General features: G+C 36.9%; 2 protein-coding genes and 1 long non-coding RNA gene across 7 annotated transcripts in view; 1 reads left to right on the plus strand and 2 right to left on the minus strand.

The window, feature by feature from the left end:
- Positions 1-6,115, minus strand: part of slc12a1 (solute carrier family 12 member 1) — a 16,752-nt gene extending 10,637 nt beyond the window's left edge. Inside the window, exons 1-7 of the mRNA XM_065257935.2 lie at positions 3,975-6,115; positions 1,918-2,055; positions 1,751-1,826; positions 912-1,007; positions 661-800; positions 323-433; positions 24-135 (exon numbers count right to left, since the gene is read on the minus strand). Coding sequence (XP_065114007.1) covers positions 24-135; positions 323-433; positions 661-800; positions 912-1,007; positions 1,751-1,826; positions 1,918-2,055; positions 3,975-4,220 — 919 coding nt within the window. The 5' untranslated portion in view covers positions 4,221-6,115. The remainder of the gene's footprint in view (positions 1-23; positions 136-322; positions 434-660; positions 801-911; positions 1,008-1,750; positions 1,827-1,917; positions 2,056-3,974) is intronic.
- The window catches only part of LOC135739864 (uncharacterized), a 27,729-nt gene extending 15,611 nt beyond the window's left edge, over positions 1-12,118 (plus strand). For 2 of the 5 annotated variants that reach the window (XR_010529056.2, XR_010529057.2), the window contains exons 2-4: positions 1,975-2,161; positions 2,281-2,351; positions 11,057-12,118. This is a non-coding gene — a long non-coding RNA (uncharacterized lncRNA). The other 3 variants (XR_010529058.2, XR_010529054.2, XR_010529055.2) reach the window with 3 other exon arrangements.
- On the minus strand, positions 8,363-11,171 carry ctxn2 (cortexin 2). Its single transcript, XM_065257939.2, has 2 exons — positions 11,032-11,171; positions 8,363-10,539 (listed from the first exon to the last, which is right to left on the minus strand). The coding sequence occupies exon 2, from the start codon at positions 10,469-10,471 to the stop codon at positions 10,226-10,228; it is 246 nt and encodes an 81-aa protein (XP_065114011.1). The 5' UTR covers positions 10,472-10,539; positions 11,032-11,171; the 3' UTR covers positions 8,363-10,225.
- Positions 12,119-15,212: the final 3,094 nt, after the last annotated feature.

A 15,212-nucleotide genomic window follows, 5' to 3' on the forward strand; every position in this document is an offset into this window, starting at 1 on the left:
ACAAAAGTTCTGCGTCATCTCACCTCGATAGTTAAAGAAGCCTTTAGACCGCTTGTCTTGGGTGGAGGGAATTACAGTTCCAACAAATACATTACCAATGGCCAGCAGCAAAATGACCAACAGGATTATCTGAGCCTACAGAGAGAGAGAGAGAGAGAGAGAGAGAGAGACAGAGAGAGAGAGAGAGAGAGAGAGAGAGAGAGAGAGAGAGAGAGAGAGAGAGAGAGAGAGAGATTGAAAGGTTTCTCTGTAAATCGTCCTGCACTATTATCAGGTCACATCAGAAGTGTCAATCCCAGCATGCACCAGTTTCTAATCTTACCTTGACTTCCCATTCCATTCCAGCCACAGAGATTCCCAACAACAGAACCACAGTTATACATCCAATAATTCTGATGTCATTAACTGGGTCCACCATAATGGCGTCATTCTCCTGCGCGCGCACACACACACACACGCACATGCACAATAATACACAAACATTAGTATTACACATTACATTTGCATTTATGCATCTGACAGAGACTTTCATCCAGAGTGACTTTATAGATGTTATCAGTGTGTGTGTTACCTATCAAACTCATGAACTTAATCTACAGGAACACATCACACTTAATAAATAAATGAATAAATATATTTAAACAAACAAACAGATTAAACCTTGAGCAGATCCACCACAGTTTCAGAAAAGCCCACGACGTACATCGCCACAGCAACAGCATTAGCAAAAGCAAAGATCAGACCGATGGATCCTCCAAACTCAGGGCCAAGACTGCGAGATATCAGATAATACGCTCCACCTAAACATAGACACCTGAGTCACGTCTGTTTGTGTGTGTGTGTGTGTGTGTGATGTACATAACACTAGCATCATAAATCAGTGTATAACAGATATAGAAAGTTGTTTTCACCTCCTCGTACGATACCATTGGTACATATGGCTGACATAGACAGACAGGTCACACTGGTCACCACTATACTCAATAAAACCACCACAATCCCCAATCCTGTAACACAAACACACAATGTCAACATAATAGCCTTCAACACAATATCACACTCATGTCATCATAAATCTAGACTACAAATGAAAAATTTTCCATCATTGTGATGCTGTGTGTTTCTCTGTGAGGTTGTGTGTTTGAGATGTTTTGAAATGTTTATGTCCTGCAGTCAGTCAGTGTCAGCTCATGTGAGCAGGTGTTGTGTGATTGTCGTTCTGATGGTTGTTATGTGTTGAGTTGTGAGTTAAAGGCGTCTGACTGGAACTGAATCTCAGTGAACTTTCGCAGAAACTCAGAGGTTTGTTCAGTCATTAGTTCTGCATCATAAACACCACCAATGACCTTCAGTTCGTTCCACACCAACAGTAACCAAATTAAAGCGATGCCTGTGAGAGTTTTACCCAACTTAAGAGCACAATAATCCCACACATCTCTTCAAAAGTCAGAGATCTTTAAAAAACAAATGAGTTTTCTTCACATTTTGTTTTGTGGAAGTTTTGAGTTTTGTCTCACCCTCATGTCTGTCTGATATTCTGAGCTGTGTCTCTTTAATCAACGCACATCTATGAGATCAACAGTAAGATCGAGGAGACTCCTGACTTGAGTTTAGTAGTCAGGTTTAGTAAGAGCCAGCTCAGATGTTTGAACGATGACTTATGTTCTGTGTTTGATGCTCATGAATTCAGTTTTCTGTGTTGAATGTAGATGAGCTCTGTGTCTGTGGAGGTCACAGCGGTGGATCTTACCGATTCCTGCTTGTCCAAACACCCATGATAGACGAATGAAAAGCATCACACCCCAGATATTCAGCATACATCTCACCTTTAAACAGTCATATAAAAACACAGAAGGATTTTCACACCAGACGTGTTGCTTATCAGTTCTTTTTGATAACGCTGTTGTTTGTGCTCACCAGAACGCCTTTGATCCAGCCGAATTTAACTACACCTTCTTCCTTCTTGTCTTCCAGCGGGACGACCGATTCCACATCGCCCAGCACTGAACTGTCACCCACCTCGCTGCTCTCGCCCGTGTTTACATCATTAAGGTTCTGATGAAGTGTGAAGTTAAAGACGATTTTATAAAGACATACAGAGAGACTACATGAAATATATCACATTGCAAGATGAATTTAAATGAGCCGCTGATTAAAAACTGTAAGGATTTTCAGAATATCATCATAACTCTTATATCTTTTATAATTAAAACCATGAAGTTAATGGACACATTTGGTTTCCACCCTCCAAACTTGAAATCTTTCCATTATTTCATGTAGAGATTGCCCAAATATCTGGATTAGTCTTTTAGGAATATTTAGGCGTGGACTTCACGGCCCTCTGATGAAAGGTGAGCTGTTTTTCATTTCTCTTTGTATTTGAAGGAAATGTTAAGAAAGCAGAGGTGGACAGTTGTGAAGTATTTTAGTTAGTACATTAAACATCTAGTACTTTTTTACTTAAGTAAAGTACAAAAGCAGACATTTTTTATGTAATTATTTATGAAGTAAATTGAAATGTCATATAAATAAAGAAAAACAGTATGCTTTATAATGTAGTGAAGATAAAGTTTTGATAAAGTACTGAATACTTCAGTAGTGTCCACCTCTGTTAAAGTGTGCAAACATGTCTCTATTGAGTGAGGGATTTATGAAAGTGTTTGATCAGCGTAAACCTTTTAAGTCCTTGTTTACATTAATAACTCTTTTTTTATGAGCAGCAGATCAATACTTTTATCTCCAGAGGTTTGTTACTCATAAACTGAGTGTCGTCTGTCGGGGTTTCTATTGTGGTTGCTTATTGATCGCATGCTTGTGCGGGCCGGGGTCACTTCTGGGCGAGCGACTCTTACAACATCAACCACAGCTATTATTCAGAATTAACTTAATAAAAGCACAATCCTTCACAGACCAGTCATGACGGATGCGTTTCAGTTGTTTTTTATTAAACATTTCATCAGTTTTGACTGAAGGGGACGGACAGATTCTCTCAGATCATTTAGCACTGAATCATACAAATAATACTTTTTTATTGTTTTAAAAAACAATTAATGTACTTGAAAAATTGAAAAAACACTGCCTACTGATTACAAGTTTAGATGAATTGTTTTGAATTATAATAAAGTGATCAATGATCAGAGATAATAGATGTAGAAGTATAAAGTTTTTCTCATATTTGAGATATTTGAGTTAACATTTTCTTCACTAATTGCTCTATCAAAAACATTTGATTAACACCCCATTCATTTTTGATTATTAAATTAATTTCAAACATATATTTTGTTTAAAGTTGTTGGTTTAAGGTCATAATAGGAATTGTTTTAAAACAACAATTTAAAAAAAAAATCATTTTTAGTGAACATAAATTGCACACAATGTTTTTAACATAATATCTAATGTCTAAGTAGTTTATTCGAGATATTCAAGGATATCACACACAGTTATATGCAAACAGACAGATTTTTGGCATTAAAAATGCAGTTAATGCTAAGTGTGTAACATATGTTTGTAGCTGAAACTCATACAGGCAAATCACTGCAAAAAAAAAATGACTTTCTTACTCAGTATTTTTGTCTTGTTTTAGTAAAAAATATCCAAATGTTCTTAAATCAAAATGCATTTTCTTTATGAGGAAAATGACCTAAGAAAATAAGTCTAGTTTTTAGACAAAAACACACAATTTAAGTAAATTTGTGCTTTAAACAAGCAAATAAATCTGCCAGTGAGGTAAGTGTTTTCTTGAATTAAGTGTTTAAGAAAAAAGTTAACTTTTCTTACATTTTTTTCTTACCCTACTGGCAGTTTTTCTTTCTTTTTTTTGCTTGTTTTGAGCATAAATTCACTTCTATTGTATATGTTTTGTCTAAAAATAAGGCTTATTTTCTTAGGTCATTTAGCTCCTTAAGAAAATGCATCTGAAGACAAAAATACCAAGCAAGAAGTGTTTTATGTCCATATTTGAGATTTTTTCAAACCTTTTGAAAAACATCATGGAGCTCCTGTAGAGACGGTCTCAACACTCTGTGTCCACTGAGACTCGCCGGGTTACGATAGAAGTCGATTCTCGGCACTCGATCCAAAGTGTCGTGGCCAAACGCGCTGACGACCGACGGACGTACGGCCCGATGATCTCCGTTCCTGAAGCCGTTACTGGTGAAAGATGTCTCTTCGTACTGCGGAGGATCATCTTTAGACCTCTCAAAACCTGGATTCTCCATCATCTGAGAGTGACTTTAGTCAAACACTACACGACTTTGAGATGCTGTGAATATGTCCAGATTGATTAAGACTCTTTCTGGACCACAGATGGAGGAGAAGTCGATGTGGTGTGAATGTTTCTGGGATTATGTGACACTTTTATATAGCTGGAGTTCACAGCTAGATGCTGATTGGTTTATTCTGTTGATGCACTTGATGGTGTTGTTTTGGTGGGTGTGAAATGGGGGTAAAAATGTCCTTGCTTCATCAAAGGTGGCGTGTTTAAAAATTAACAGGTGATAATAAACTCCAATAGCAGATAAAAACCCTGATGACTCAGGTTATAACTATTAATATTTCAGACTGAACTTTCACTGAAGAGACTATCAAGCGTTGACTGGTTTATGAGGGTTATTGCTTTGATGTACAGGCCGAACATTCACATGTTAATGCTGAGATATTGGTGTGTTTTAGATTTTCTGAGATGTTTTTCAATGATATTCATAGCTCATGAGAAAGAAAGCTGATGTGTTTAACAGACATGAGTTATTTCTCTGATGATGAAAGTTAATGGAAAGCCAGCTGGAATGGGAACTTGCTCAGGGCTCTTTTGACACATTGCGAAAATACTTCCTTATTACCTTTAAACACTGTGAACTCATGAAGTGCATCCCTCAGAAAACCACATGTGACCTTGGAAAAGTTTTGCTTCGGTGCAGTTAATAGGAAAGGTCATCGGGCGAGCCGTTGCGTTCAGTCTTTTTGCCGGTGATACCACCTTTGACCTCTTGTCTTTCATCTGAAGCTGAAATACATTTTCCCTTGGTTTCATAGACAAGGCTTTTAGTCCTAGACCTACTGTACACGTGTTTGAGGGGTCTTAACTAAAAATCAATTCCACGGACAGATCTTTAAATATGCCAGTTCCATTGATTTGTCTCAAGATACACACCAGTCATGTCTTTTTCTAAGGCATGTTAATAAAAGATGCTTAAACATTGTAATTTAACTAAGACCTAGTCCTGGCTTTAGCTAAGCCTTGTCTTGTCTGTGAAACCAGGCCCTTAAGTTTAATGGTTTTGTGGGATTTAACCCTAATGACTTCATTGTTATTTATTTATGGATGAATGAATGATGTTTTGTTGAGGAACATTAGATGTGCTTTTCACTTCTAAAGCCTCATTCAGACCACCAGACACTTTCTTGCTGTATGTCGCCCATCTCTTTTAGTGAGGTCATTAGGAGGTGTTTCTAAATCTGGTTGTCATAAACAATGAGTACCATTCACTCCAGTAACTGACAAGAGACGGATGACGTGAACTCCACTGCTTCGCTCTCATCCATTGGTCACTCCTGAATGTCACTCATTATTTGCTTAAAGTTGAACTTTTCTCAACTTTGTTGCTCACCTGGACACATCCCATTCAGTCGCCAACGGTTAATGTCACTTGTATTGCTGAAAGTTGCTAAGCTTCCATTGAAATGAATGAGATTGCGTCGCTGTGCTACTGCTAGTTGCTGTTAGTCTGAATGAAGCTTTAGCATTCAGTAGCAGAAGACATCAACACATGACTGCAGGACAGATAAGATAAGATTCCCAGTGCTGTTTTCAGACTGTCTGGGATCAATAGGATTATAAACGGCCATCAGTGTTGATACAGACATAACATTACTGTCTGCAGACGGGTGAGTCGCTATGGTTACAGAGCTGTGTCATCTCAACCACATCAGGACCTTACAAACCCGTTTCTGAAAGATTCCCTGACTGTCAAATGCATCGCATTCACACAATAAAAGTGAAGGTGAATGAGTAAAGGTTCATAAAGCATTGATGAATGCACACACTGATAAAAAATTTACAACTTGTAAGTCAGACTTTGGATTAAAGTGTCTGCCAAATGGATGAATGTAAATGTACACTGGAAAAAAATTACTTACTTAGTATTTTTGTCTTGTTTTCAGTACAAATATCTAAAAATTCTTAAATCAAGATGCATTTTCTTGATGAACAAAATTAGCTAATAAAATATGTCTAGTTTTAGACAAAATTAAATATAACACTTACGTGAATTTGTGCTTAAAACAAGAAAATCTGCCAATGGGGTTAATTTTTTTAAAATAATTTTTATAAAGGGTTAAAAGGGCACATATTATGAAAAAAAAACACTTTGACAAGGTGTTTGGACATAAATGTGTGTTGGCAGTGTGTGAACACAACCACCCTAAAATGATTCACCCGCTCCTTGTTTTTTAATCCCCATTGGACTAAAGCAGTCTCATTTGCTATTTTGATTCTCTTATCAATGTGAGGTCACACTGATCAAGCCCCTCCCACTTCCAGTCCTGCATTACCATAGTTTCTACCCTCAGTGAGTTGTACTCTGTCCACTATATTATTATCTCAGACTGTATTAATCTGATCTATTTGAACTGAAAGCACTCACTGTCTGTTGATAAGGGAGTGAGTAGGTGTAGCTCATTTGCATTTAAAGGTACAGACATGAGATTTGCTCGCACATAAATAGGGGCATTTTGGGCATGATATAATAAATGATCTGCGGGGTATTTTGAGATGAAATTTCACAGACACATTTTGAGCACACTTGAGACTTATATTACATCTTATATTACATCTTATTACACGGCTCTCTGGAATGCTTGATTCTGATTGGTCAGTTGAGACATTTGCAGGTTCGTTCTTTTCAAATAATAACCGCTCCAAATTAATAACGCATGGCCGGTACTACTTGCAGGAGTAAAATCGCTCCGCGCCAATAAAGATCAATAAAGATTACTTTCTGTTTGGCGCCATCTTGTGACAAACACTGGACAACCACGACAAGACACAGAGAGCTTACTGAGACTGAACTTGACAAAATAGAGCATGACAGCTACGAAGCCAACACACAAAAAAATACAGAATGGGCATTAAAACTTCTCAAAGACTGGCTAAAAGAGAAAAAAATGGAGACAGACAAGTATGAAGCAGAGGATCTTAATAAGGTATTACGATCATTTTATGCATCTGTGCAAAGTTTCGCGGAAGGATAAAAATGTTAATTTAAAACAAATATGCCAATAAAATGTTTCAAATTCATATTCATGTCCAGTTTTTTTTCTTATGTGGCAAGTAGCCGTGTAATAAGCGGGATAATGTAGAGTCAGCCGGTAGTTATTGGGAAATAAGCCCCTTCAGTGTGATACAAGACCCTCCGCTTCGTGTCGACCTGATCACACTGTCGGGGCTTATTTCCCAATAACTACCGGCTGCCTCTACATTATCCCTTACATAATAGGTGCCCTTTAAGAAAAAAGTATTTCTTATTGGCAGATTTTTTTGCTTGTTTTAAGCACAAATTCACTTAAATTTTGTTGTTGTTTTTTTTGTAAAAAATAGACTTATTTTCAGTACAAATATCTAAAAATTCTTAAATAAAGATAGATTTTCTTGAGGAGAACCAAAGAAAGTGAATTTGTGTTTAAAACAAGCAAACAACAAAAAAAAATCTGTTTCAATATTTCGTCAATTAAGTGTTTTAGGAAATGGGTCAAGATTTTTTTCTTACCCCATTGGCAGATTTTTTTGCTTGTTTAAAGCACACATTTACTTTTTGTATAAAAACTAGATTTTTTTTCTTAGGTAATTTTGCTCATCAAGAAAACGCATCTTGATTTTTAGAATGTAAAGATATTGTACTGAAAACAAGAGAAAAATACTAAGTAAGAAAGTCATTTTTTGCAGTGTAATGCTGTGCTTCATGCAACAAGTAAATGCAAATCCTTATTTTTAAATATATATAAACACAGATGCACTGCAAGAAATATTTTTCAAGAAAAAATCATTCTTAGCATTTTTGTCTTGTTTTCAGTAAAAAATTTCTTAAATTAAGGTGCTTTTTCTTGATGAGCAAAAAACAAGCAAATAAATCTGCCAATGGGGTAAGCAAATTTGCTTGTTTTATGCAAAAAAATTACTTACATGTGCTATTTTTGGTCTAAAAACTAGACTTATTTTCTTGGGTCGTTTTGCTCATCAAGAAAAAGCATCTTTATTTAAGGATTTTTAGATATTTTTACTGAAAACAAGACAAAAATACTATGAACTTATTTTCTTGAAAATATTTTTTTGCAGTATATGATCCACAGAAGAAAGAAAGTCACACAGTTTTGGAATGACATAAATGAATCTTCATATTAGAGACTTTTATTTGATATTATTTGGGCAGATGAACACAGAACCATCACAGAGATCCACGTTCATCAGACAAACACAGAGAAAAGTGATCTTCATCATCATTATCCTCACATAAACCCAACACACACGCGCGCACACACACACACACAGATTGTTGGATAAGAGATCATCTATCGCTGCTAAATGAAGGCACAGAATCCAGTCTGAATAACAGTAAGGCAGATTCACAGCACTAGAACACACTGCAGATGAACTACGCTTTTATTGGTGTAGTGTTTGTATCCAGCTTGCTGCTGTTGTCATGGCAACACATCTTTCCTCCGTCACTCAAACCAACAAACAGGAGGATGACACAACGTTTCAATCTTCTTCTGTCTGTGTGCAGATAGTTTTAAGAGGCAGTAAGTGAAGTCAAATGGATTGCATTGGAAACACAATCACACACATACACACACACACACACACACACACACACACACAGAGAGAGATGTCTGCATCAAGACGTTATTGTATTTCCAGCAACAAGCACGATATTTGAGTCCCAGCGGAGACACAGATGACAGTAAACAGAAGAGTTGGGCCAGAAACATACTCCACACAGATCTGAATGTGTGAAATAAACTCAATGTATGTCCGGTGAAACTGCAGCAGACAGAGGGACGTTACAGTTTCCTCGACTGCAGAAGAGTTTTTAATATGAGCTTGGTGTGTTTGTTAAGACTCCCGACAGCCCAGACACAACATTAGCTGCGTTTCCATTGCAGATTTGCACAAAACTTTAGCTTTATTTTTTAAAAAGGGCAACAAAAGACTATTGCGAAGTGACGGCATTTCCTTTAATCGATGATATGCATTTGAAACGCCTCTTGTGATGAGTCCCTGTCGACTGATGTTGGTATGTTTACTAATATCACATCCAGTGCACTAGGCATTATTTTGAACAAAAGGAGACGTAAGAGTATTATCCAAACATTAATGCCAAGGAATCCTGAAAGATGCTATACTTGCTATACATTAACGCCCCTTATATTAGGAGCGGCAATGTATGGGTGATTCTTGAGGGTAATAGTAGATTCTTTTAAATCAAAAGGGATATAGGAGTGTTATCCAAACATTACTGGCAAAGAAAACCTAAATTTACGTGTTTCCATTGGCTGTATTTACAATTTGCTAAATTGAAGGGCAATGGAAATGCAGCTACTGTCTCAGCCAATGGTGCAAGCTTGCGGCAGGACTATCTGACCAAAGGAAGATGGTAAAGTGAATTATTTCTGCAACTAATGACACATTTTCCTTTTAAATCTTCAAAATGCTAATGCACAAGAAGGAAAACCAGTTTGGACAAAAAATGACCGCCAATTGGAGAATAAAGTTTCATTTGACTGATTGTCTATGTATGTGTGTAGAGTACGTCTCTGGCTGTAAGCTGCTTTCAACCATTAAAGCTCATCGTATTCAGACTGAAAGGGTTAAATGACCCTGTTCGTGGCGGCCATCTTGTTTTCATTTGCTCGTCCCTGAGAGATGCTCATTGGCAAAATGGTGTGACATCATACTCCAAACCAGGCACTCATGAATCAAACACGCATGTTCACGCATGACTCCAGGTGTGCGTCTGTATTCACAGTGTTATGTTGTGATGAATCCTTACACCTTTCGATGGCGTTCACGTGTGACCCGTTCTTGCTTTTTACCTGGACCCTTTTTAATATTTTTTGGGCTGACCTGTCCACCTGACAGCTGTTCTTAAAAGCAAGATTGTGCACTGTTATGGTGCGAGTGGTATTTGGGGTGTGGTCACTTTGGGGCGTGGCCTCTTTACAGGGTGTGGTCTCAGGTGAGGGCGTATTCAAAAGTCCCTTTCTCGAGGCCCTCCAGTCCATCGCCCCAGCTGGAAGATGGCATGCTACTGTAGGGATCCAACAGGATTCGGAAACACCTGATGATCAAGAGCCCGAGAAACACCAGCAGCATACCGACGAAAGCAAACGCCGTCTTCTGCTCTAGGCTCAGAGAATAGGCCATGATGTCATCGCCACTCATGGCCGCCAGGCTGTGGTTGTAGTGAACGCTACACATGTTCCCGAACGAGCCCCCGCATCCTGGACGCGTTGACGGGTCAGGGATCAGCAGGGACAGACGGATGCCTGTGGAGGGTACGCTACGAATTATCACCAGACACCAAATAAGGGCTCGTTTATTTAGGCAGGTGCAGTAAGAGCTGCCTGTTAGTAAGCGACAGCGTGTCCTCATCCAATCACAGACCATACAGAGATCCTCAGCATGCACACCAATGACAGGACAATACAGAGAAAAGCATTCTCGCAGAAACATGCAGACTGTAGTGCAGTAAACACATGTGTTGTAATCGCTTTTACAGAGTCAGAGATTACAGCACACGGATGACATCTTTGAACGGAAACGATCGCTTGAGTCGCACACATGCAGATAAACCACAGCAGGACCTGTTGCATTCCTCGACGGCTAATGGATTTTCAACAGGCAAGAGCTGCTCGCTGTCAAGAATGACATGATCACAGTGAGAAGTACAAATAGTAACAGAGAGCGAGAGAGAGAGAGAGAGAGTAGATGGGTGTGGATGAGCAGCAGGTGGTCGTTTGAATCAGATCTCATCTCACCTTCATTTGTGCTTCATTCTGTCAGACCTGTTGCAGCTGATCAGTCCAGGGAATGCTCGGAGTCTCCTCATCACTGCAGAAGAGAGAGGGATAAAGAGAGAGAGAGAGAGCGTGCGAGCCCTGCGTTCAGCCAGCAGGACCTCCAAACACTCGGCTTCACTGATCCTGAAATAAAGAGGTTGATGGAGGGAGGACGAATGAGAAGCAGTAATGCGCAGACACGCTGGATTGAGACTGAGGAGACGATCTGACAGTGCTGCTGTTGGGTGTCGCCTGTCTGCGCTTCCTGAACATTCAGCTGTTCTATAGCACCCCTCTCTCTCTCTCTCTCTCTCTCTCTCTCTCTCTCTCTCTCTCTCTCACTGTCTGACTCTGTTATTCTTTCTGAAATCTTTCCATGTGTTGTGACTGATCTGATGTCAGTGATATTTCTCTTTGATAAGCTCCAGTAGTTCAGCGTGTGCTTAAATCATCATTACATGTGTTCAAAACTTCAGCTACAAAATCACTAAGTCATCATCATACAGTGGTGGTAATTTAAGTGATGCTTATCTGAAGAAATCTGTCCAGCATCATACTACAGTACAGCAACAAGCTGGCATCACTGTTACAGTGTAATTATACATTTAAGTACTAAGTAATAATCATTAACAACATGTACTTACTATAGGGTTGGGGTTAGGATTAGGGTTTGGTTTAGGGTAAGTTGCATGTAACTATGCATTATTAACTGTTATTACTATAATAATTACATGTACAATATGTAACAAAGACACAGTAAAATAAAGTGTTACCCAAATTACTTATCAGTGAACAATATTGCGATTAATAATAAATAATGTGACTTCATAATCTTTAATCAAAAATGCAAATCTCCTACCATCTTGGAAACAATCTCTCTTTACTTCTGATCATATGGTACACGATTTGCTAATAGCAACATGACCCAACTTCAAACGATCAACTCAGATCTCAATGGACAAATCCAGCCTACATTAATTTCATTTCAGAAGCCGGTTTCACTCGGATACACGTCCATGGGGAAAATAAGATGATCGCTATTTTTGTTTTTATGGCGACTTTAACCACCAGAGTTCAAGAAGTATTTAAACCCAGAGAGAATAGATTGTACTTGTGGTAACTGGCTGCTTGAGTGTAAATCTGCTCAGTCTGTTTGGTGTATATATCTTTACAATTCCCACATAGAAGATGAAATGAAAACACTGCATAATAATAAATTAGATGGATGAAATGTTTATAAGTCACAATTATTAATGATAGATAAAAGAATAAGAAGGTGTGAGTGATCTGCGTGAACAAACAAATCTCTGTTCATCCTCATGCAGCCATGAAACACATGAGTTAACATCTCAACAAGAACTTGTCCAGGTTCAATGTCATTCCAAAATCAAAAGAAATCAGAATTAGTCATCTGCTTAAAGAAAATAATGTCTTTTGTTTAGATCAATACTTTGAGAGATACATGAGAGGACAGATTTAGATATTTATTCTAGAAAGATGTCTATTATTTTCCTATCACCTATTCAAGTTTGCATTGAGTGTAGTCAAGAGTATTTAATGTGGTACCATAAATGAGCCAGATAATATTATATAGGTTTATGACAGTCAGTCAGAAGTGAAAGTATGCAAACCTGTGGTAACTTACACATCTGAACATTTCTTTGCAGACATACAATTTCAGGAAAGCATCTGTATGCATTTACTATTTACAGGAAGGGGAAAAGAGAAAAAATCTATATTCACAGATAAATTAATAAATAACAAAGTCATATTAATAAATAAATTGAATATCATCATCATCATCATATAATTTCAAGAATCTGTCACAGTTTGTATTGCTGGTTAAGTGAAGAGAAGAAGAGAAGAAATCAGCTCTATTAAAAAATGTGAAGTGAGCCCAAGAATAAAAAAAAAAAAATGTTGCTGGAGCATATATTTCAGTGTATAATAGCTGATAATATATTTCAAATGAAAGGACTGGGAACAAGTACACTGCAAAAAATGACTTTCTTACTTAGTATTTAGTAGTGTTTTCAGTAGAAATATCTATTTTTTTTTTTTAAATCAAGATGCATTTTCTTGATGAGAAAAATGAAAAAGATAGTGACCGTATTTGTTTTTCCTATATGGGAGTCAATATTAGCTGTGTGCTTACCATCATTTATCAAAATATCTTCTTTTGTGTTCATTAGAAAAAGAAATTCATACAGGATTAGATCAACATGAGGATGAAATAATGATGACAGAATTTTTATTTTTGGGTGAACTATCGCTTTGTAGATACAAGTACATTTAGAGGTGTTTTTTTTAGGAATAAAGTCTTTTTGGGACATCAACCATTCTCTTTTTCCATTTATATCGATTATATTGGCAACCCATGAGTATTTAACTCTATGATCAATTACTACATTTATAATAATAAATAATAACACCATTGAAAATTGGCCAAAGGGGGTAGGGGGGCACTGCCCCCAAAAATGATTTGTGCCCCTTTAGTTTATTTTGTACTCATGGTAGGGCTGTCACAATGGTTAAATAATTGTCTCATCGCGATTGTTTGACCTCATTGTGATGATTTCAGATCACCGCAATGATTGCACATCTCTCTAAAGAACACAAGGGGAAGCTGCAGCGTCTGTATAAACGAGACGGTATCAGATTACTTTGAAATATGTGTTATGTATATTAATATTTACTGTCAGGTAAACCTTGCAAAAGATTTAATTTAAATAATCACAACATTATATGAAAATGATTTCATAAACAAAGAAAAAATGTATAAGAATTAAATGTCAAAGCAATAAAATAGACAAATAATCTTCATAATCATTAAAGCCCTAAAACAGGCAATTTATCGTCATAATTTATTAGGCAATTAACCGTCAGCCAAATTTCATAATCGTGACAGCCCTAATTCATGGCAAGGTTTTAAAACAAGGCTTTAAAGATAAGTAATTGAAACAGTATTGTGTGTTTACAAGTCTAACTGAAATAAACTAAAAATATAAAGAAATGTCTTCCATCATTTTCTATTTATTTTATACGGAAAAAACAATGTATCCCCGACTGGTAATGAAGTATAAATGAATAATCACACTAAAAAATTATTAAACAGGACGGGATAAACCTGGATTTCTATTGGCTACCTGTCGTGCATAAAGCAGCTTAGTGTGTAAGGTAATGTGTATGCAAAACTCTTGTAACATAAAAACAGTAAAACTTTTACTAGCTATATGTGTAATAAAACAATAATGTTTTTGTAAGTACGCTACCTTTTTCAATAGGTGTTTGTGTACAGGCTTGTGTTTATCTAACATTTACCTCATCACGATATATAGTTCAGTTTGTTTGAGCAACACTGCGTGTTAATGAAGAAATTCAATGCCAAAAATTACATATCTTCTAAAAAATTAGCCTATTATTAAAATTATGATTTTTAAAATGTAAAGTTAAAACTGTAATAGTTTAGTCTGTTTAGTTAGTTATATTGTGTTTTAGGGAAAGCTGTGCTCAAAAATCTGCCAAAAGCAAGTGATCTCTGTGTTTTTTCTTTAAAGTTATGTCATTCTGCAGCTGGGCCTGTTTAAACAACAACTCATACTCTTTTGTATCTCTCTGGTTATTTATTATATGATTTTTGACAAGCCTGTGTTTGAATGCCTCTGAACACTCTAGGCCACAATGGATTAAACAATTTGAAGGGCTACGTTTTGATATAGTCTACTTAATTTTTTTAAATTGTATTTTACTTGTTGATTGTTTTATCATTGTTTAAAATTTTAACATGCATACAAAAAGTCAAGCTAATATAAAAATACGTAATAAATAAATATTAAAATTGAGCCTATTAATAGAATGTGCTTTGGTGGGCAACTCACAGACTCTGTGCTGGCAACCTGGTGCCCATGGGCATCATGTTGGAGACCACTGCTTTAGGCTATATATTCTTTAAGGAACAGAGATGAACAACTATGGAGTGATCATAAGACAACATTTTACCAGATTTAGGAACGGGTACAATTTCTTCCTCTATTGAACCAAGAAATTAAATTAAAATGACCTCTGTCTGCACCTTATTAAAGTTAAAATGCTGACCTTCACATGTAGACTTTAAAAACCTAAATACTATCTCATGTGTAAATTGCTTCGTATTAGGGTGT

This window comes from Paramisgurnus dabryanus, chromosome 9, assembly GCF_030506205.2.
Source record: "Paramisgurnus dabryanus chromosome 9, PD_genome_1.1, whole genome shotgun sequence".
Classification (NCBI taxonomy): Eukaryota; Metazoa; Chordata; class Actinopteri; order Cypriniformes; family Cobitidae; genus Paramisgurnus; species Paramisgurnus dabryanus.